We start from the raw sequence: 21,991 nt of genomic DNA, 5'->3' as shown, positions 1-21,991 counted from the left end.
CTCTGCCATCTGGAAAACGGTACCGGAGCATTCGGGGCCGGACTACCAGACTCAGAGACCGTTTTTATCTCCGCACCATCAAACAATTAAACTCCCAGCCTCTGTCACCTACGATCTGAACCCTCACAGTACCTTCTCACTTTATCAAAACTCAAACACACGTCAAGAAGCTCACTCCCCATAATTTTCTATTTCAGTAAATTTGATTTTGAGTAGATTAGAGCAATAACTTTCCTAGATTTAATGTATTTACAAATTACTTTTAAGGAATTACATAACCTAAAGGCGACTTCAAAGAAGACTTTTTTAAGAGACGTATTATTAAGTAACGCACGCAGCTGTACACCTTAATAAAGGACTGATTGCTTAATCCACCAAAAACAATACAGACAGGAGCCCTTATTCAAAACATCTTACAGTGATATACAACAAATACAATGCATATACAGCATTAAGTCCAACTAATTCGTGACCACACGCATGTCAAGACGCTTTTTCACATTGATAAAGTAACCAGTGTCTATCTAAATCGACTGGTATAGATATTTGCTGTCGGTTGATCTGTATGGTGTTGCAGTTCTATCGGATACATTCATTTTACAAACGCTGTGATTTATTCCTTTTACCGGACTCAGTCAAAACTGGCGAGGGTTTATCGCTGTCGCTGTTTCAGTCCACAGTTCAGACTAATTCAAAGTACACGTTTTAAAAATAATTCACATTTGCCACACTATGGGATATAAGTGATTATTAAACCAACGGTTCACTACGTGATATTTTCCATTCCTCTGGTTGGATAAACCAGGCTACTGTCATCGTGCAAGTGGGTTTTAGTTTTTACATAAAGCCAAACGCGGGCTAAAATATAATTTGTTTGAAATAGCATATACGGGAATATCAGGAAAGTCATCCTAATCACTGCCTAAACTTTGTATCTGATCGTACTTTGTCCCTCTTCTCTCCCCCTAGTATGGTGTCAAAAAATAACAAAAAGGAGGGGTCGGAAGTGTCAGTCATGAAAACCGAAAGACATATTAAAAAAAGAAAACTGAAGGGTGGTAGAGCTAGTGTGGGAGAAGACTCAAAATCTGTAAAAATGGCCAGTTCGACTGATGGTAAGCAAAGGACGGTGATTTTGTCTGCAATCACTGCGCTCCTCGCCCTCTGCGTGGCTCCTCTCGCCGCTCAACTCGATGGTGAGTAATTTATTCCGTAGCTAAGATTAACAGGACATGTAAAACTCACATCAAGACCTCCCGAAAGTGCATTTACCGAACTTTAGAAAATTGGAGGGGAGACACATAACAGCAGAGCTCATTCAGCTGAAATAGGCTGTGATTTAACAGTTATTCGAAGAATGTGTAATGCACAACCGCATGTTTACCTACATTAAGTTGAAAGAAAATCTGTTTTTTTTTTTCATAGTTGCAGTGAGCTTTTGTCTACCGTAGTGGACCTGGAAAATAAGAAATGAGTCTGAAAAGACGCGTATTTCAGAAATAAAAGTTTGAACACTGAGTTGTTCAGATTTAAAGCTGACGTCTTTATTCAAACGGTAGATCTCCTGGTCTGTCCCTGAATATTGTCTGTCTCCATTGCAGATTAGAACTGACCTTAAAACAAAACAAAAATGGTCAAATGAAAAAAGTAAACTGATATAAACTGTATCCCTTGTATCACATGGAATATTGATTATATGATTTGAGATGCATTTACTTCAGCAACCTCGTTTTTCTCATTATATTTTAAGCAGACGAAAGGGTTGAAAAGAATAATTCCCCTTGGGAATTACCGTATATTTGCACATTTTTAGGCATAAGTATTAATTGTTTTTACGTCTCGGGTGACGTTCAGAAAGTTTGTACAGTCAGGTTCTGTATCTTACGTTAGTTATTTGACAGATCTTTAAAAGTACCACTACCGCTTGCCAAGATGAACAATTTTTAAATTAACTACACAGAGCATTGTTAAAATTAAACACAGGCCTGTTGTTGTCAAATATAGTTGTATCATATTTATATTTTATTTTTTCTTATTGGAAATGGAGTGTTTCAGTACATTATGTTTACATTATGTATTGTAGTACATTATGTATGTAAAAGCTGATTTAATTCATGCATTTATCTAAACTTTTTTTATAATTTATGTATACAGTTTAAACCATAGGTAGACAGGTCTAGTCACCAAAATACACTTGAGTCCTATAGGTTTTTATTCCAGATTTTTATATTTTCTAACTGCTTCCATTTCAGAGTCGGGGGGTGCCAGATTCTATTTCGCAGTTACAGACATCCCAACTTTGGAAAAATTGATTTCAGGGAGAGGGGTCATCCCTGCTGTGAAAAATTGCGGTTTGGGGTGGGGGGACGTGTATATATGCCATACACTATCAATACTATAACTCACTAGTCCATTTGGGTTGTACAGAGATGCGGCTTCTTTAGCAAATTTGAGAAAAAAATTGGGAGTGGGCTGGGGGGAGGCGATTTCCGGGAAATTATGGATCATTTGGGGGAGTCAGGGAAGAGATGCTGATTTCCAGGAGACTCCCGGAACGTCTTGGGATGTCTGCAAGTAGTGGGCACAAGTTGGGGTACACCGTGGACGGCACACTAGCCCATCTCAGGGCACAGACACACACAGACTTGCACACAGTCACATAAGAGTGAGTGTTTGTAGAATCCAGTTAACCTACCAGTTTGACTTTGGGCTGTGGACAGAGACCAGAGCACCTGGAGGAAACCCATGTGAAATGAGCGACAATATACAAACTCCACACAGCACCCAAGCTCCAGAATTGAACCCAGGGCCAAAAATATTGTAAAAACTAAAGTGCAATAGTGAGACCTGGAAACTATGTAAACATGTTTTGAACAATGAGAACAGACGACACATATTTACGCAAAGGTTATGGCTGGATGTGATCCTTGGCAACCAAGCAAGCTCAATGGCTTGAATGGTCTTATCTTGTTTGTTACCTTTCTTACATACTTATCATGGGTTTTTTTTAAATGTTACTCAATTGCTACTTCTAGAAGTGTCCGTTAGAACTTACAGGACTCCGAACCTCTAGGAATGGAATTGACTGACTCAGGTTTATGACATGTAATGAATGTGTTATTTAAAGTCTGTCGTTTAACAAAACAAGCCTTTATCATTTTCTGCTGCAATCCTGTCACCAATGAGGGTTCAGCTATGAGGGATTTTTGCTGAATTACTGGTATAAAATTGTGTGTTTCAGCAATGGGAAGGCCTTATTTTTCAAATACAATATTACATTTTAATTTCTTAAAATATATCTAAAGATTGTTCTTCTTTATGTCTCCAAATCGAAGGAACAGATAGTTAAAAGATTGATCCTTTTTTTTTGTAAATTAGAACTCGTCCACATCCGCTGTCAGGTCAGATTCTGGACTACTATAGCTTCTCCGCTGCCACATTTTCTCACACAAGGCTTCTTAAGACATTGAACTAATCAGGGACATTGCCTTGCTTGCAGAGCTACATTAAGGCATGTGACAACTGTGCGTGTAACTAGGCTGGAACCCCAGAAGCAGTTTGTTACAGAAGTGCCGTTGTGATGCAGAGACAAAGGGGGGAGAAGGCAGGCCAGCAGCAACACAAAACCTAACAATGCGAAACCTGTGATCGGAACTAGCGTTGGTAGAGCTTGAAGATTTTGGCAAGATTGAGAATTCTTTCAGTGTTGTCTGGAAATCGAATTAAGCTCTGGTACACTGTTTGTGTACTCAAGCTTGAATAATTTAAGTTTAATTATCCGTTCTGTATGAATGTTCATAAACATAATTTTATTTTAAACCAGTATATTTATGTTATGCAGGGAGTATGTATGTGGGAAAAACAGAATTCTCTCTCTCTTCAGGGAACCATATGCTTTAACATGGGTAAAAAAACATATTTTATTAAAGGAGAGTTATAACCGTACACTACTGGCTGCTTGATTGTCCTTTTGTATGATGTTTCATTCAAGAGGAGATTTTTTTATGAACCATATAAGATCTCTTTCTCTGAAAAGTGAGAACATAAAAGCTTGAAACCTTTGGCGAAAGGCAGTTTGATAAGAAAGTTTATACATGGTTGGTTTTTGTTTGCATCTTCCTTCCAGTTTCTCACCCCCACCGGAGAGTCACTGCATTGAAGATGGATGAGGCGTCCCTGATGGTTCACAATGAGCTGCTGAATGAGACTCTGACACTGTCATTTCTCTCTGACCACTGCTACCAGGTGAGAGGAGTTAGTAATCTCTGTAGATATGGCAATGTCACATTAACAGATGGCCACGACACTGCGCATACTCCTCTACATTTATTTCCTCATAAATGGCAGGTTTACATGGACACATTGCTGCTTGTTTTTTATCAATATATCGCTCATATTGATAGTTGATATATTGCTCATATATTGTTTTAGTAAATGTATTGCTGTGCAGTTGTTGTAGGAAGAGAAACGGCACGGATTAATTATTAATATATAGACACGGATTATTTTGAAACATCTGTATACAACATATAACTCTTTGGGGGAAAGTTTACCGAAGCAACATGAGTACATCCCGGGAAAAATTCCAGAATATTCTCTGCTTACCTATGCCAGGACATTATTGTTGATTGCAGTTGCCATACGAGGTTCTTGTCTTCATACACAATCTTTATATAATGTGCTTTTGGAAAAAAAATCACTTAAATTATCCTTGCATAAAATGGTTTGCTGACCTGCTCCAGACTGTGTGTAAGAAAATTCCAGGTTAGGTACTTTAATTGCAGTAACAGTTTCAAAATTAAGAAGTATTTTCCTTCTCATTAAATTAACCTACAACTCTATAATTTGGACTTTTAAAACCTTGATCATCAGTTCTGCTTTGGCACTGCTTTGTCTATGGATTGTCCAGTATGATGACAATTTGTATCACTTGTGATTGATTATTTCAAGACGTGTGGCAGATACAGATATGTGTAACAGAAGACTAACCTCAAAGTACATATGAAAGTGAGCTATGCATAATTGGCTTAAAATTAAAATTACAAACAGAAAAAACATAAAAATCTATTGACTTTTAGCTACTTAGTTTAATATGCAGTGACTTAAGAATACAGTAAGATTTTGTGGATCATGGCTTTACAGTTCGATGATCTGCTTAGTTACGGCCAACGTGTTGAGTCCCTATTCTAGTTTGCCAGCAAAAACCACAGTTGGTTTGGCCATTTGCCTTGGAGGCAGCAAAGACTGAAGGCTTGCTGTGACTGACCAGTTGTTCAGAGAAAGGCAGGGGCTTATTTGATGATTTTAAAAAGGGCTTTAGCCTTGGCAGTGGGTAGGAGTGACTCTCACTGACTTGGGAATCTGCATCAGCTGACTGTGAAGCTGTTAATCAGGTTCCAGGAGCAGTGAAATGCCTTCAAGCGATGACAAGGTTGTCATGTTCTACATGCAACTATCAACCTGCATGTTCATGTCCTACAGCAAAAGAATGGTCAGTCAGTGTTGCTTTGTTAGAAGGCCTCAGAAGAGTGCATAGTGAAGCCTTTGCAGATTTTCCACATCCTAAGCCCCCAGTTAGAAAGTTAAAAGTCATTAGAAGCATGTTTTATACTAACTTACAGTTTTTAAAAACTTTGCATTTGGATTTTAGATTTTTTTTTGCATGTAACAACATTCACTTAAGATAAAGCAATATTCATACATACTAAATAAAGTGAATTTATAACAGCAGGAATTCTCATCCTTGTTTCATTTTCCTTTTTTCTGTCCCTTTGTGGCACAGTGCCTATTCCAGATCTTGGGGACAGTACCAGCGAGTCAAGGGCCTGGTCTGCCCAGCTCAGCAATGTTCGTTGTGAGCACACAGCATCCCCTGTTTCTGCAGGTCAACAGTACCATCTCAAACACAGAGCTGTGCAGGTAGGGGCTCAGGAGAGACTTTGTACCTTCATGTAAATATTCAGTTTCAATGTCAGATATATCATGGTTGGAATCAAAACACTTTGTGGGGTCACAGCTGGGCGTACAGTATGTGAAGTTGCTGATGTCAGGATAAGGCGTTTTCTCAGTATACCGTTAGCACTGGGAAGCTTTGGTCTGAAAGCAAAAGCATATCCTCGTGTAGGATTTCCTTTCCACAAAAAACAACAGGTCGAAGTCTTTTGTTGTCCAAATAGATAATACATTGGAAAATGGCCCTTTTACATCCAACTTTTTAAAGTGACTTCTTAATGTGCAAGATGTGACCTATATTTTCTGACACAAACATTCTCTCATTTTACAAAAAGTTAAAAGTATGAATTTTATTGAGGTGTCTCCTGGGCTTCGGTACAGCAGAACTGTCTAAGGATTATGCAGTTATAGAAAATGGACAGGTTTTATCCTGCAGTGAAAAGCTTTGAAAACTTCCCCATCTAGATAGCACAGTTTTGGTAAATTGTGACCAAATACTTAACTGAGGTTGAAACATGATTCATCAGTGCTATCACTTTCCTACAGGACATATATTTTTAGAAGCTATGTATACATTAATTGTTCATCACGTGACCTGGTTCACAGAATGGCAGCCGAAAGCCAGAAGTCCTTTTTTTTTAATTCTGGGTCTGTCCTAGATGGCAGAGACCCAAGGAGTTAGTTGTTTCCCACCTCTTCCACATCTAAGAAAAAAGTGGTTTTCATTCTCTTGACCTGGATGGAATGGTTGTTCTGCTTTAGAAGGCATTGCACTCAGATGACAGCTGTTGAACAGTTAGTCTATAAACTAGTGTTTGTTACAAGCCAACAATGGACACAAAAAAACTATATTGAATGCTCATGTAGCAAGGATCACATGTAGGGACAAAGTGTGGATATCAGTCTTACCAGAGGGACTGGAGAGGGATGACCTGTGTGATTTCTCAATAAAGCAAGATGCATAATTTGATCTGATTTGAAATAAATTAAAATAATAAGTGTAGATGTTTTGCAAGGTGACTTAAAACCTCAGCAATAAGTAAATTCAATTCTGTGATCAGTTTATAGGACATGACGTGAAAGAATTAATAATCTTTTGCACTTAAAAATAGAAAATGGGTTACAATAACATGGTTTGAACTCCACTTTGCTCATTGTGTGTGAGAATAATATTTTTATATTTTCTGGAGTGAAACAGTATTTATTTTATTGTTGTTGTTGTTTTCAGTGTTCACTTTAACTTTGGAGAGCATGGAAATTACTCCTTGTGGATAAAAAATCTCAGTGACGCATCCAGGCACATCACCTGTGCCATTGTTACAGATAAGGAGCCTGTGAACAGCAACTTGCGTGAGTTTTGATTCTGTAGAAATTCTTTAAAAGCGTCTCTTTTAAATTTCCTTTTGATAATGTCATATATTATGTTTACTGTCTGACTTACTGCCATCAAGGTTTTAAAAATGCCAAATGGACTGAAAAATATATCAGTCTCTATTGAACATCATATGACTTAACATTTGGTTTTGTGCTGTCATTCACTTTTGTGTGAGCAGTCACACATTATTTATCTTCTTTTCCTTCAGCCATTCTGGTTGCCTTCCTGGTGTATACTGGATTAGCTATTCTTGTAGCCTTTGGAAGCTTCCTCATGGGGTAAGGGAATTTACTTTGTGAATTTTCTTGAGATGGTAACAAGTCCACTTTTATAAATGCACACAAATAATCTGCATGAAGTGTCAAACTCATTGAACCTGACATAACTGGAATTTTACACATTTTTAAATTTCACTTTACTTTAGTATAAATTATTTTTTGGCGGTAGGTACAGCATGACATGATGTTACAACCCCTCACCTCTGCCAAGCACATACTGTATGGTTGTAGGTCTACAAATATTTTAATGATTCCCGTGCATCGTTACTGTATGATCTTGTGATGTGTTAACACTTAATTGTTCTTTAAATATTTTCTGTTAATAAAATTAAACTTGAATTCAATTAAAATGAAGTTTTCTGTTGGAACAATGTTTTAAATTTAATTTTTTGTAATATTTTGTATACAGGTAATGCCCAGTATGTTATCTTGATCTTTCCCATGCAAGGGTTATAGATGTCAGCTTACTTCCTTAATTATTTTAAGTTGTGGAGGTTAAAATGAACAACTAAATAGCTTTAAAAAAATGATTTACTAGTTCTTGTCATCATCCTGGATGTTTGCCATGTGATATCAGTGAGAGGCCTCATTTTAACCGGAGAAGGGTTAGATAGCAGTGTAAGAGGTAAAGAGAGAATTTGTTTTATTTGTGTTGCTGATTTCCATTTTATCCTCAGTTTTGATTTTGTGAGAAACCTTGTGTCCAGGATGGGAAGTACCATGGAGACTGAGAGACTGATCAATTCTGTAAGTTAATGTCTTCATCCTTTCATAAAAAGAAATTTAAAAGTTGGGTTTACAGCTTTTTATAGCAGCGTTTCATAATAATAATAACAATAACAACAACAACGATTATAATAATACTTACACATCAGCACATTCAAATTCTGAAATGGATATAATAAGAATTCCTTACACTTATATAGCACTTCTGTGGTTACTCCACTCAAAGAGCTTTACAGGTAATAAGGCCTCCCCTCCACCACTTCCAATGTGTAGCCCCCCACCTGGATGATGCAACCTAACGTCAGCCTAAGAGTGCCAGTACGCTCACCACACACCAGCTCTCACTGGGGAGTTATATGCTCTTGTACAATCCCGGATAGCTTAGCCTTCACTCACATTTTTTGGTGGAATTGTTTATGTATATTATTTGTGTGTTGTAGTTTTTAAATTCAAGGAATTTGGGATAGGATTCCAACTAGGGTTCTGACCAAGATGTTGTTTTTCAAAAATGAAAAATACAGAATTGGAGAGGTGCCTCTGCATATGATTTTCCTTTTTCATTCATTCCTTTTTAAAACTTGAAAGTGTGAAGTACATAATTCTTGTTATTTTTTGATGCTCCATCATTTGAAAAGATACATGTTAGACAGAATACTCCAAATCTCTTTTAGTTTCACATTTTTTTAATTGAAGGAAAAGGCACAGGGGCAGCATGGTGTCACAGTGGTTAGCGTTTTTGCCTTGTCGCACTGGGGCCCTGGGTTCAGTTTCTAGAGTAGTATCTGCTTAGAGTTGCATGATCTCCCCATATTCATGTGGGTTTCCTCAGGGTGCTCAGTCCAAACACATATTGATAGGTTAATTGTCCTCTGTGAAAATTTGCCCTTGTATGGGTGCGTGTGCCTTTGGGTCTGTGTATGTATTGTAAAGTACTGGTGTCCCATCCAGAGGGTATCCTGCCTTGCAGCTGTTGCTTACTGGATTAGGCTCCAGCATCTCCCTCGACCCTAAACTGGATAAAGCGGTTTAGAAAATTGATGCATTGAATTGAATTGAAAGACGCACCTGTCTTCATTATTGAGGTGGCTTTTCCATGTTCATGTAGATCCGCGGAGATGCTCCACAGTACTCAATCTGATCTCTGTTCCAGGAGCTGGGGTCCCCTAGCAGAACAGTGGAATACTCTGCCGATGCATCTGGCCCAGTAACCTCCAGTTCCAGACTGCGATCTCTGGACACTTTTCGAGGGTATGACATTCATATTTCTCGCCCCAGAGCTGTGGGTTCTCCACAACAACACAGTTATGAAGCAGTGGGTCCATTGTCTTTGCTGTCTGATACCCCAGAAGACCTAGCCCAAAGCAGGTCAGTCCTGTAGGTTGGAGTGTGGCAAAGTACAAAGTTCACTGAGTGTTTACCTGCTTCCTTAGATGTTTATTTCTTTCTCATTGTCAATATGGCGTTTTGGAAAATTTTTGAAAAACAATATGTAGTCTCCTGTGACGCCAAGGTGCAGTGCTTTTATATAATGATACAGTTGTTCTGCTCTTCAGGTGCAATGGCAAAGTCATTGCTAATTTTGCTGCCAGTACTGCAGCTTACTCCAAAATGCAGTTTTATTGTACCGCAGGTAGGTGTTTTATAACGTGGGTTACAGCTGCTGAACGATTGGTCCTGTAGGTTGTCCCTTGTGATCATGATCTTCGTGAACTACGGAGGAGGAAGATACTGGTTCTTCAGGCACGAAAGCTGGAATGGTAAGTATGCCATCTGCTGACACCTCATCCAGTATGGTTTGGATGTTAATGTTTCATGGGAGTGCCTTTTAAAATGGAAATCCTCTGTTGGTGTAATTTAATTATTTACAGAAGAATACATTTATTCTACACCAAAAACAATATGGTTTAATCGTGGGCTGTTGGAATTTAGGTTATGCCATGGTATCTGGTATATCTCTGTGTTCTCCCATTCAGTATTGACAGTATTGACAGTATTGTGTGCGCCACTTTTCAACATAGATTTTCTCCAACTGAAGTATACTCTGCCTTAGAACCGGGCGATAATTCGATAACGATAATGATCGCGATATAATTTTCCTCTATGTAATTTTAACAAAAGTTCGATAAATGTTCGATGTATATGTTTATGCTTTGCGCATTATATGCGCATGCGCACTAAATGCTGCGCGAGTGCGCGTGTGTGTTGCAGACTGGGCAGCTAACAGATTTGTTTAATGTTTTTGCTGTTTGGCAAGTGTTTGTTGTGTTCTTAAAATAAAGAGTTGTTTAATTTACTAATTAACTGTCTGGTTTCTTTAACTTTCACTCAGGAGAAAAAATCTGCCTTTAAACTTGAAAGAAATAATGATTTGACATTTATTGTGATAATTATCGATATCGATGGATATGAAAATTTTTATTGTGAAAATGTTTTTGGCCATATCACCCAGCACTACTCTGCCTTCAAAGCTGCCACATCACAAAATGATTCCATAGTGCTTTTTGGTTTGAAGGCACTTTCTCTGATTTACCCATTTTGTTCAAAAGTGTTATGTTGAAATGCTTTGTCTTAACCACACTTTCTTGCTTCTCTAGGACTAACAGTAGCAGACTTGGTCTTTCCCTGGTAAGATGAGAATATCTTGGTCTCTGATAATTATCTGCCTTGTCAATGCAAATTAAGTGAAACTCTTAGTGATAAATTCTAGTTGGGTAATTGGGTGAGATGAATAATAAGTAAAGGCTATATATTAATCAAGGAAATATGTTGTTTAAAAAAAGAACACTATGGTAAACTCCATATGGAGGTAAATATTATTTTCAAGTTTGGTACAAGAGATTGATTTTTTGGTATTTCATGGCGAAATAAGTGCAAATTATGAAACGTGTTTCCTTAGTAGGGTATGCTGGTGCATATTCTCAGAGTGATACTGTGATTCACGGTCTCTTTTCCCAGGTTCGTGTTCATCATGGGCACATCAATCACCCTGTCCCTGAGCTCTGCCCTGCGTCGCGGCTCTGGTCAGTTCCAGCTCTTCCAGAAGGTGCTGTGGAGGACGGTGCAGCTCTTCCTTATTGGACTCCTTATCATTAACCCTAATTATTGCCAGGGCCCTTGTGAGTACACCATACTGTCCTCCTCACAAGCTCTTTTTAGACTCCACCCTGACTTATAAAATCCTTAAAGAATAATGAGGTCTAGAGGTGCAGGAAAAAAAGAGATGTAAAGCACTTTTTATTCATAAGAGTACATAAAAACAAGAAAAAAACTTAGGAAATGCATAATAAATCAGTGACTCCTCTCCTTAACCCAACATACTGTATATAGAGCCTAACTATAACAATTGTTTCCAATCACACCTTTTCTGAGGTAAAAATTCCTCACTTTGATCAGATATCTTTTCAATGCTCTTGCAGAAATACCTAGAGATTTTTTTTGGTCTCCTGAGGGAACAGTGTAGATTCACACCAAAAAAAAACATTAGAAATGCAGCAACTGCTATTGGTTTTCCTTTGTGAGCACGAAATAATCATACTCTGCTCTCCAAAAGCATGGAAATTACATGACTGAAAAGTACAACTTGTGAGTGTTTTATGTAAAAAAGTCAATTCTGTTCTACCCTCTGGGGTCGATTAAACAAATCTATAGTTTTGAACCTCTTTATTTTGAAAGAATTGTGAATTATACTGGGACGGGAGTTTTTTAACTTTTCTATTTGCTTTAACAAATCACTATAGGTGCAGGAGGATAAGCTCTAAACACATTAAAGAACTATAGAAACAGTTCTGTGCTCCAGGGGGTTCTTATTTGTGAAGGTCCAGCACTCTTTCTCTGGTCTACTCTGTAGGCAGAGCCCCAAGTTTACAGGGGAAACGCTCAGTTTCGCCACCAGTTTGGTTTCACCCCTCAGCCTCATTGCCTCCAGTGTGCAGTTTATCATTGATGAATCTTACCTGATATTTCCTTAAATGCCAGAAGAACTTTCTACACTACTGTATTTCCAAGTTGAGAACTTTCCCTTTCAATGTGTTCTTTTCTGTGGTAACAGAATCTACTTTGTTTTGTAAGTGTTGCACTATACTGTACCTTTAAGTTCAGGTATTTGTTTTGTCATGTAATCCAGGAGTGCGTGGGTGAAGTCCAGCTCTGTCTGAGATCTTGTAACTCTGTCCGTAGCCGATGCAAGATTTCCATATGATTTCCTAATGTTTAGAGTTGGAGTGAGCATATTGACTTTTCTGGGATTTCATTGCTAAGAGCATACCACTGTTTTTTTTTAGTGAACCGTTTAGGCAATTTATGTACACCTCTCACTCTCCGTGCATGCTATATTTAGCTCTAAGCCTATTGCTGTGCTCCTCCTTCCAGTTTCCATAGACTCTCTCCGAATACCAGGAGTCCTGCAGCGACTGGCCTTCACCTACTTGATAGTGGCTGTTCTGGAAATAATGTTTGCCAAGCCCAAAGTAGAGAGCATCCCTACGGCAAGTGACTAGTCTTTTTCATCAATATAATTATGCAGTGTTGTATGGAACATTGCACATGTGACTTTTACACTCTTAAACATTGCTAAGGATGTCTGAAAATTACAGAAGTTATTTACTTTTCAGTTTATACATTTATAACGTATAGAAAGCACATATTCAGCTGTGCACTAAATCAAAAGAGCTTGTAGCCAGAGGATCAGAGCTGCTGGTGGGAAAATGATAATCTTTTTTGTTTCAGAAGATGTTGTGCTTGTAATATTTCTATATTATTATCCATTTTGCTGTCACATAGTTTGAACCTCTACAAAATATGAATGTATATTTCTCTGCATTTTGTACAGCTGGATTTGAGTCTCACTGTTTATCGAAATTACTTTTAACTGGCTAATGCTCCTTTTCTCACAGTCTCCATTCCACTTCTGGGTGATTCTTCATGCCACTGCATTTTGGGATTGAGCTTTGTAACAGTGAGCCGCGGTGCAAGTTTCGTTTTGTCAGTAATCTACAGCAGATTCATTTGAATGTGTTTTCTCTCGTTCTCAGGATGTCTGGTGGTTCCCTGTCCAAGAGCTGGTGCTTTATTGGCCAGCCTGGCTATGCGTCATTGTCCTGGAGGCGGTCTGGCTCTGTCTCACTTTCCTGCTCCCAGTCCCAAACTGCCCACTGTGAGTACCACTGGCACAGATACCCCTGTACAATGACAGGTTAACCTAAACGGATAGTGAGAGTTCTCGCCATCTCTGATGTCTTGCCACACTAAATAATAATAAAAATGATAAAGAAGAACTGCAGTCCCAATTTCTTACTTCGAATTAAGCACAAAATCGTGAACTTTGTGTACCGTAAAGTCTCCCATGTTGTCGCAAACTCGCATGTGAGTTCCCACAAGTTGCGATGTGATGTGGCCCTTTCTGCTCACTAGTCACTGTAATGACTAATGTAACGCGATGTTCAAGCAAATAAGTGTTCCAACAGATATGTTCCAACGTGATCTGCATGCAGTGTCAACAAGTAGTATTTGATGGATGTATTCACAATTGTTTACAATGTAATAAGGCTGCATTACATCCCCAGACGTTTTGTTGACTTGTTCTAAATCCCACAATATGGCGCCGTGCGTACCTGGAAATTAAGCTATTTTGTGCCGTGAATCGGGGGTTTACAAGGTAGTGTGTACATTTTACTTTGATTGTGGTTTGTAATGCATTTTTCAATGCTGATTCTTTCTGACCCAGATATATAAAAAGTGTTGCAGTTCCCCTATAAAGAAATAAAGAAAAATTAGTTTATATACTGTATGTTTGTGTGATCTGCTGTATATATCCAGCTGTTCCTAGAGCAATTCTAAAAACAACTAAAAGGAGTATCTCTGCAGCATTCGACTTTAAATAAAGGAGGAACGTGGGAAATCCAATTCTTTTCAAGTGGCCAATTTGTGTTACTGTCTCCCTCATTTCAGAGTCTTCTGCCAGAGAGAGAAATTCTTAATTTGCCCGTGTTACTGCTGCTGTGCTTATGTTACCCTCCATTGTGCATCAGATCACATCTTTAGCTATTTCTCCATTATTTGTGTATCTACGTATTACAAGTTATGTGCAATCCAAGTGATGGTGATGAGCTATTATTTTTAGATATAGCTTTAGAACATAGATATTTTAGATATCATCCTAATGATTAATTGTGCAACTCAAGGCTTAACATATATAAAAAATTCTGCTAGCATGTGGCATCATTTGTAAGCTGATGAAACATTTTGTCTGTAGAATATGACTTTGAAGCACCTGTGTGTTCTTCCTCCACCTTGAGTAAAAAATATTTTTTCTCCTCTTGCATTTTATTTATAGTGGCTACCTGGGACCAGGAGGAATAGGAGACTTTGGTCAGTATCCAAATTGCACAGGAGGGGCAGCAGGATACATCGATCACTTGCTCTTAGGCAAAAATCACATTTATCAGAACCCGTCTTCTCATGTAAGTAAATGAAGAGGGCTGTCTGTGACCTGAAATTTTCTTTCTGCCTAGGAAGATTGAGAGACGTATACATTTGTCAACTGAGCACATAACCCTGAACGCAGCCTTGATTTCCTAGAAATGGGTCTACTCAGTCTTTAATTAGTATGCTTGTTTAGACTTTGTGGTACCAAGCGTAAGTACTGTAACTTATGCTTTTATTACACCGTATAACATGTTCCAATAATTAAGACTAAGTGTGATCATCTCTGATAGATAAACTTAAGTCTTCTGAATCAGAAGTGTTTCAAAGTGAGGTCCTCACTGGCATCATTGACTTAATTGTTGTTGTTTGCTTTGCCCTTATAAAAATACAGTAGTGATAACATTTTTCTGTATATTTAGCTCTAACAGTATTTATATGTAAACACATTTGTGCACTCCTGTATGCTTGTCCAGGTCCTCTACCAGTCCAGAGTGCCATATGATCCAGAGGGGATACTGGGGACCATTAGTTCAGTTGTGATGGCCTTTTTAGGACTGCAGGTCAGTATTTTGTGACTCCTGTAAAGAGTTTGTATTATTTTTTCGTGTTTGCTGTCTCATCTCCTTTTGTTTCTCTATCCGAGTTGTATTTGTCTAGCACCAAAGCTTAAGTTTTGTTATCATGCAAGGGAGTTTTTCAGTGAGTGTAATATATTTATGGTATTTTCAAATTGAATTTGTACACAGTCAAAGCCCATCATCAGTCACCTGACAGGTTCCTTGGTGGTATTGGCTATTTGCTTTGGGCCATTGTCATGCTACGTATTGAAAAACCAGACACTCCCTTAACTTTTGTCTTCCTGTCTTGAAGTTTTTTGTAAATATTTAAGTAAAAGTAAAATTCTAGTTGGGTATTTAAGTAAATATTTAAGTTAAAAAAAATGGACAAGGATTACATTTTCAACACTATTGAAACATAAGGAGAGGATCTGAGATACCCTACATGGCGCACTGATTTATTCGGGGTCAGCTCATATCAGACATTTAATAAGCCGATTTTTCAAATAGGAAGACTCAGAAAGGAGTCTTTCAGTTTCAACACTAAAACGTCTGTAACATACAGGACCCTGCGTGCTTGGCAAGATACTAGGAGGTTCTGTGGAGTCCCCATCTCAGGTGTTTATTCTGTCCTTTCTAATCTTTAAACCAGATCTTCCTTCTCCTGTTCCAAATATTGATGGACCAAGAAGAGTTCGCAATTGTCTATTTATTGAAAACTAAAATTTCAAACTAAATCCCTGTCTGAACATACAGTGGAACTAACTTTGGCCTGATTGATTTTTTTCCCCCTCTACTACAATGTGGCAATTCGCTATTTCTATTAATGGTTTGCTGTAAAAAGTCTCTGAATCTTTTTGTATCCTAGTCCAGTCATGCGTCCTCCTTATCTGAGCCTTGAAAGGTATTTGACAGAATAATTAGACACTGAACTTTGTTATAGAACTGAGGTTTTGATCACCATTTACCTCACACAAGATAACATGACTGTTATGTTCATACACATACAACCTACCTAATTGTAGTATGTCTCCATAGAGTATTCATATTTATGTGTATACGTTGAATAAAGAAATACAATATCTCTGATCTTATGTAGGCTTAATAAAAATAAAGAGCTCTCTTCATATTTTAGTCACACAGCATAAAATGCATTCCAGCTTCTTACGAAAGATTCTGAGCCTGATCGATAAATTCTCTGCTTATAACAAAAACTCTTTGTTCTCACCAAGAAAGGATTGTGCTATGTTCAGGAATTCTACAACTTTCCACTCATTGCCTAATTAACTGAAGTCCTTTTCTCTTTTTTTAAGTATTTCTTAATGTGAATGAAGTTCTGGATTGGAGGTAACATGACAGAAGACCTTGTTGGATATATTACTCAAACATTTCATTTCTACAGGCTGGAAAGATTCTTCTGCATTACAAGGACCTCCACATGACAGTCATGGCCAGATTTCTTATGTGGAGCTTTGTGCTGGTGAGTAGTAGCGCCATGTTGAAAATGGAAAATATTTTTTGACATCACTTCCTGCTGAACTGTAAGGTAGAGAGGTTTGCTTCTCTGCCAAACAAGCCTGAACTGTTGCAGTATGCAGTGTTGTGAAATAGCTGTGGAAACAAGTTGTGCATTACAAAAGAATCAATTTTATGTAAGAATTGTTACCTAATACAATGTAATATTGATATTCTACATTGTCACTGGCAGTACATACTCAGTAGAACTTTAAATATATGTTGAACAATTAGGTGGGACTTTCACCTAGCACAGTACTGGTGTGTAAGATCAGTGTTTATGAAACTGGTACTGTTAACAAAGTAATCCAGGAAGTAAACACCAGCTTCTCTGGAAGAAATATACAGTTCCTCAATGGATATTTCCCACATGACTGGTAATGATCCATTAGAGATATTGCGAATCAGTCTGATGCAAGTACAAGTGTAAAAGTTTTAACTGTTCATAAAGAAACAAGGAGCATCTCAGGCACATCCACGAGAACAGGAGCCAAAATCATTTTGAGGTCTCTGAGAATTCTGTTTTACTGCTTAATAACCCTTCTTTTAATCCTTTTCTTTTACTGTTTTTGATTAATTTTTATGTGAAGACAATCTCATGCTTACCACTAGGGCTGTGAAGTTGCAAATTTAGTCTCTTTTTTTTGTTTTTAAAAACCTTCCTAAATTTAGCCATAAAAGCACTCAAATTTAGTTAGGAGTACAAATCCTAATTCACTTTTTTTACATTACAGGGGATCGTTTCAGCCATCTTGACCAAGTGTTCAAAAGACCACGGGTACATTCCTGTGAACAAGAATTTATGGTACTGTCCAGGCTTACAATACCGAACTTTCCTTAAAATTTCCTTAAAATAAGAATATATGCATGATTGTATTCCTACAGCTTTTAGTATGATAACTCACCTTTTAGGTGGGCCTTTATCATATGGTTTCTGTGAATATACGTGTATAATGTCATATAATATTAAACATATCATCTTTAACTTCTTTATTCCCTAAGACAGTATCCTAATTTATATGTGGGAAGTTGAACTCTTCTATTCATACCACATTACCTTTGATATATACCTTCCTGACATCAATACACAGTAAACGGTTTGCACCTGCATATGGATTAGATTAACAGGAAATGTATGATGTAGATAACCTGTTAGAATTTTTTTTTGGAGGTTGCTTCAGTTTACTATCTTGCATGCTATTTTGTTTTCTTAGTGTTGTGCTATGCTTTCTTTACTCCACCAGTTGTGATTTGTTGTGAGCTTCTTGTCTCTCATTGCCTTAGTTTGAATACTGCTTAAACATATGACTTCCCAGGATATCTGTGCCTCACTGACCCAAATGCAATCTGTCCTGCTTTTACAGGCACCACTTTTCCTGAAGGACACCCAATGACAAAGCCATATCATATAAAGAAACAGCCTTACACAGACTTCCTGAATCAGTTTTGGATAACTGTCAAGTACAGTTTTTTGCAAACCCTAACCTAATTTGCATCAGATTGCCCTTTGTTTTTTCCTGGGATGGGTATAGATTGATATGGACCTTAACTCAATTTTTTTTTATTTCCAGAGATCTCAGCACATGACAGTCACACTTACTCAGCCCTTCTGACTGTCTTTTTATTTGTCCATTATAGTGTGAACACTTACCCTTTGTTTGCCCTCTCCATTATACACTGTCTTCTCTTTATTGACTGTGTTGCAGGTCTTTTTCATATGTCACAACACTCAGTTGCTTTGCCTTTGTTGTTCTGCTCATTATCTACTACATGGTAGATGTGAGAAGGTGGTGGTCTGGAGCTCCCTTCTTTTACCCTGGTAAGTAGTGAGCCATGGAAGTATACCTTCAATAATATGACTTTATTTAAATAAATACTGCAGTATTTGTGATTGTCCCAAGCATCTACATTCTAGATGTTTACGTAAAAAGTGAATTGTACAGAACAGAATAAATTAAAGGCCTTCTCCACCAAGAATGTTTAGATATTATTCTTTACACATTTCCTAATTCAGCATTTTACCCTTTTCACACAGTGGAGCAAACCTTTTGATTAAATGGAAATAGTAGTGTATAGTGTTGTCAGCCGAATTTCTTCACAAAACTGTTGTATCTAAGAAAGAAATGTAAGATTTTTTCTTTTCTTGGAAAGCACAATTCGACAATTAAAAGAATTGGTAATTACATTAATAACACCATTTCCACCCATCATGCATCTTGTTTGTTTGAATTATCTGTCTGGGTCAGGACAAAACACAGCAAAGTTCCCCAGACCTTTCGGCTCAGCTCGCTTATTTAGTTGCTCAAATCTATTTGATCCAAAGATCTCACGCAGCCATAAATTAGAAGGTGATGGGGTATCGGCTTCCACAACATGGCTAAGTAACTTGTTCGACACTCTCATGGCCCTTTGAGTAAAAAGGCAGCTCTGTTTACGGTTCTAAGTGCACTTCTTTTAAGTGACCTGAATCTGCCAGTAACAAGTGTGCTTAGCAAGTGGTTCTACTGCTAGTAATGTCATAACAGAATGGTCTGGGCTAGCAGCAGGAAATGCATATTTGTTGACATGTATAAGCAAGTGTATTCACATAATAGGCCTGAATTTAAAATAACCTTCTTGTGTTAAGCATACCCAGCATAAAATGAATTGGTCGTTTGGTGTTGAGTCTATGTTTTACACCAAAGGTGTCAAGGAGAAAGTAAGCCTTTTGTGTAATACCTTTAAAGTGCTGTCAACTTAAATTAACCTTATTTTGTTCCCAAAAGCATTTTAAATATGTTCAGAGTTATGTCCTCATTTCTGTCTCTAACATGTTTCTGTCTTTGTTGCTGAACATGTTAGTACGCTTGCTTAGTTCTCGTGAAAGGCTGTTATTATAACACTGTGTTCATTTCTGATGACATGAAGTTGCCGTTTTTATCTTGGTGATGCATATTACCACTGTGGATAATCTATTTTTTTCCACACGTCAGATTTTGTCTGACTGGGGTGGAGTGCAGAAAGGACCACTGTGTTGCATTTGGTAAATGTGCTTCTGAACAGTACTTGGATTTAGGTTGTTGTTACTTTTTTTTAAAAGGCATGAACTCCATCCTGATTTACGCTGGACATGAAGTATTTGCAGATTACTTCCCCTTCAGATGGAAAATGACAGACACCCAGTCTCACGCTGAGCACCTGACTCAGAATCTTGTGGCTACCTCTGTCTGGGTTCTCATCTCCTACCTGCTCTACAGGAAGAAAATCTTCTGGAAGATTTAATCATAGATACTGAAAAGACTTTTGGGCTTTGTCAGCCCAGCCATTCTGGGAACATTGACTGGGAAGCAGTGATCTGGCTTGATATAAAAACTCACTGTCTTTATCTTAATTTGATAGAAAAAGACACCATATCATGTGGAACATAGCCTGAAATGTGAGGCCATTGTTTAAAATGTACAGCTGAAATTTTGTATTTTTGTAGATCTTTCAAACTGAAATTTTTACATCACAAGGAAGTGTTCTGTAGCACATGGCACATAGTTATATTTGCCTTTTTTGTGCATTTGTGTATAATATTCCGTTCTGAAAGTTTTGCTGCCCAAAGGAGAACAGTGGCTGAACAACCCAGATCTCGGCCTTGTTGTGCTCTTGAGCATCACTGGGATTGGGAGGACTTTGGAGAAGGAGATTGGGAGCCAAGAATCGTGTCCCCATGTATGTGTGTTCTAGAAATGAAACATGTAAGATCTGGTGTACTTTTTATTTGAAAGTTCTACCCATATCCCAAAGCTGGGAAATCCTAGAACGGAGTAAGGACTAAGATGAAACCATAGAACCTAACAGTTTACAGGACTTCAGCTTCAATTTTATAAATTAACTGCTGCTGAAACTATTTCTAAAAATCGAAGGTTTTATTTTTTATACTGTGCCAGGTTTTCTATTTATTAAACTGCACTAATAGTACACGCAGTTCTAGTGTAAAGGTGTAAAGCATACAATGAGCTATGATAGAAAATAAAATATCCTCTTGCTTATACTAATCTTTTAAAAAACTGTTACTAAGTTAATGGTCATCTTTATTTCAATGTTTCATGTAAGAGCGATAGTTTTAAAATGTGTTACTTGCTGAAGTTTACCATACAAGATTTTAATGCAATACAGCTTTCATTTGGCATTGAATATGTGAAAGTCAATTGTATGAGGACAAACATGGTTAATGTGTAAACTCAATAATACACTGTGGATTGGAAAAGTAATTTGAATATGTGCAATTTCAAGACACTTGAACTCTAAAGACAGCTGAAATTAAATTCTGTGCATATCCTCTAATGGCAACATTAATTAACAAATAATAATAATAATTCAAAATGAGATAATGTACGATAACATTTTAAACTGAAAACGCATATTGTTCTTAGTCCATTCATTATATTTTCTCGCATTCATTAATTTGGAAATGTATTTTTGCTTATTTCTTAAAACTATGGCACAGAAAGCACCAAAAAAAATTCTGTCTCTGAAAAGAGAAGATGTGAACTGATATTAAAGAGGAGATAAAAGATCAATTTCTTATATAAAAACATGAACAATAAAATACGCTTGTCAATGGAAAAACTTTGTAAAGAAGTATTGTTTCTTTATTTGGCACTCAATGTTTAGCAGGGCACATATATATAAGTATTGGGCAAGTGTCTATTTTGCTATAAAACAGGAATTTTCTACAATTAAGTTCTTTAATGTAAAATGCTGATGATGAGAGCCGGGCCTGTCACCCTTTAACTTTTCCATGGTCTCGTCTGCAGAAGAGATGCCTTTCTTTTAACAAAAGGTTGTTGGAAAACGATGTAAAAAGATTTTCACTCATTTTCAAAATGATGATTATTTGCGAAAACAGCAAGCATGTTTCACATTTGCTGCTGCAAACTAGCAATGACAGATAAGCATATAAAACACTTGAAACCCCTGGTAAACTAGGAGATATACTGTATATTGCCCCTTCAGAATTCTAATGAAAACCTGTTTCACCTGGGGATCACTATAATGAGGACTTCTGGTCATATTATCCTTGCATTTCTTTTTACAGTCCATATCCTGTAAATCAGATTAAATCAATCTGTTGATGTTTTGAGGTTTTGAAATGTTTCTAAATGGGGAAGTCTCTTATTAAACTGGTACTGAATAAT

At 37.4% G+C, this 21,991-nt stretch overlaps 1 protein-coding gene across 1 annotated transcript; it reads left to right on the top strand.

The window, feature by feature from the left end:
• The first annotated feature begins 950 nt into the window (after window positions 1-950).
• On the top strand, window positions 951-21,425 carry hgsnat (heparan-alpha-glucosaminide N-acetyltransferase). Its single transcript, XM_069192042.1, has 18 exons — window positions 951-1,196; window positions 4,127-4,245; window positions 5,783-5,919; window positions 7,181-7,302; window positions 7,536-7,605; window positions 8,283-8,352; window positions 9,482-9,579; window positions 10,012-10,088; window positions 10,926-10,956; window positions 11,287-11,447; window positions 12,700-12,815; window positions 13,362-13,483; window positions 14,663-14,789; window positions 15,228-15,314; window positions 16,714-16,791; window positions 17,561-17,631; window positions 18,533-18,645; window positions 19,906-21,425. The coding sequence occupies exons 1-18, from the start codon at window positions 971-973 to the stop codon at window positions 20,085-20,087; spliced, it is 2,007 nt and encodes a 668-aa protein (XP_069048143.1). The 5' UTR covers window positions 951-970; the 3' UTR covers window positions 20,088-21,425.
• Window positions 21,426-21,991: the final 566 nt, after the last annotated feature.

Source organism: Lepisosteus oculatus, chromosome 1, assembly GCF_040954835.1.
Source record: "Lepisosteus oculatus isolate fLepOcu1 chromosome 1, fLepOcu1.hap2, whole genome shotgun sequence".
In the NCBI taxonomy this organism is placed as follows: Eukaryota; Metazoa; Chordata; class Actinopteri; order Semionotiformes; family Lepisosteidae; genus Lepisosteus; species Lepisosteus oculatus.
Note: the sequence above shows the minus strand (reverse complement) of the source record. Positions and strands in the feature narration are given on the sequence as shown.

What these genes read in the sequence shown, in the direction of transcription:
- hgsnat (XM_069192042.1), top strand. Translation starts at nt 971, where the DNA reads ATGGTGTCAAAAAATAACAAAAAGGAGGGGTCGGAAGTGTCAGTCATG. An exon ending in TTTGGAAGCTTCCTCATGGG is followed by an intron (nt 7,606 to 8,282) that starts GTAAGGGAATTT and finishes TTTTATCCTCAG; the next exon opens with TTTTGATTTTGTGAGAAACC. An exon ending in AAGTAGAGAGCATCCCTACG is followed by an intron (nt 12,816 to 13,361) that starts GCAAGTGACTAG and finishes TCTCGTTCTCAG; the next exon opens with GATGTCTGGTGGTTCCCTGT.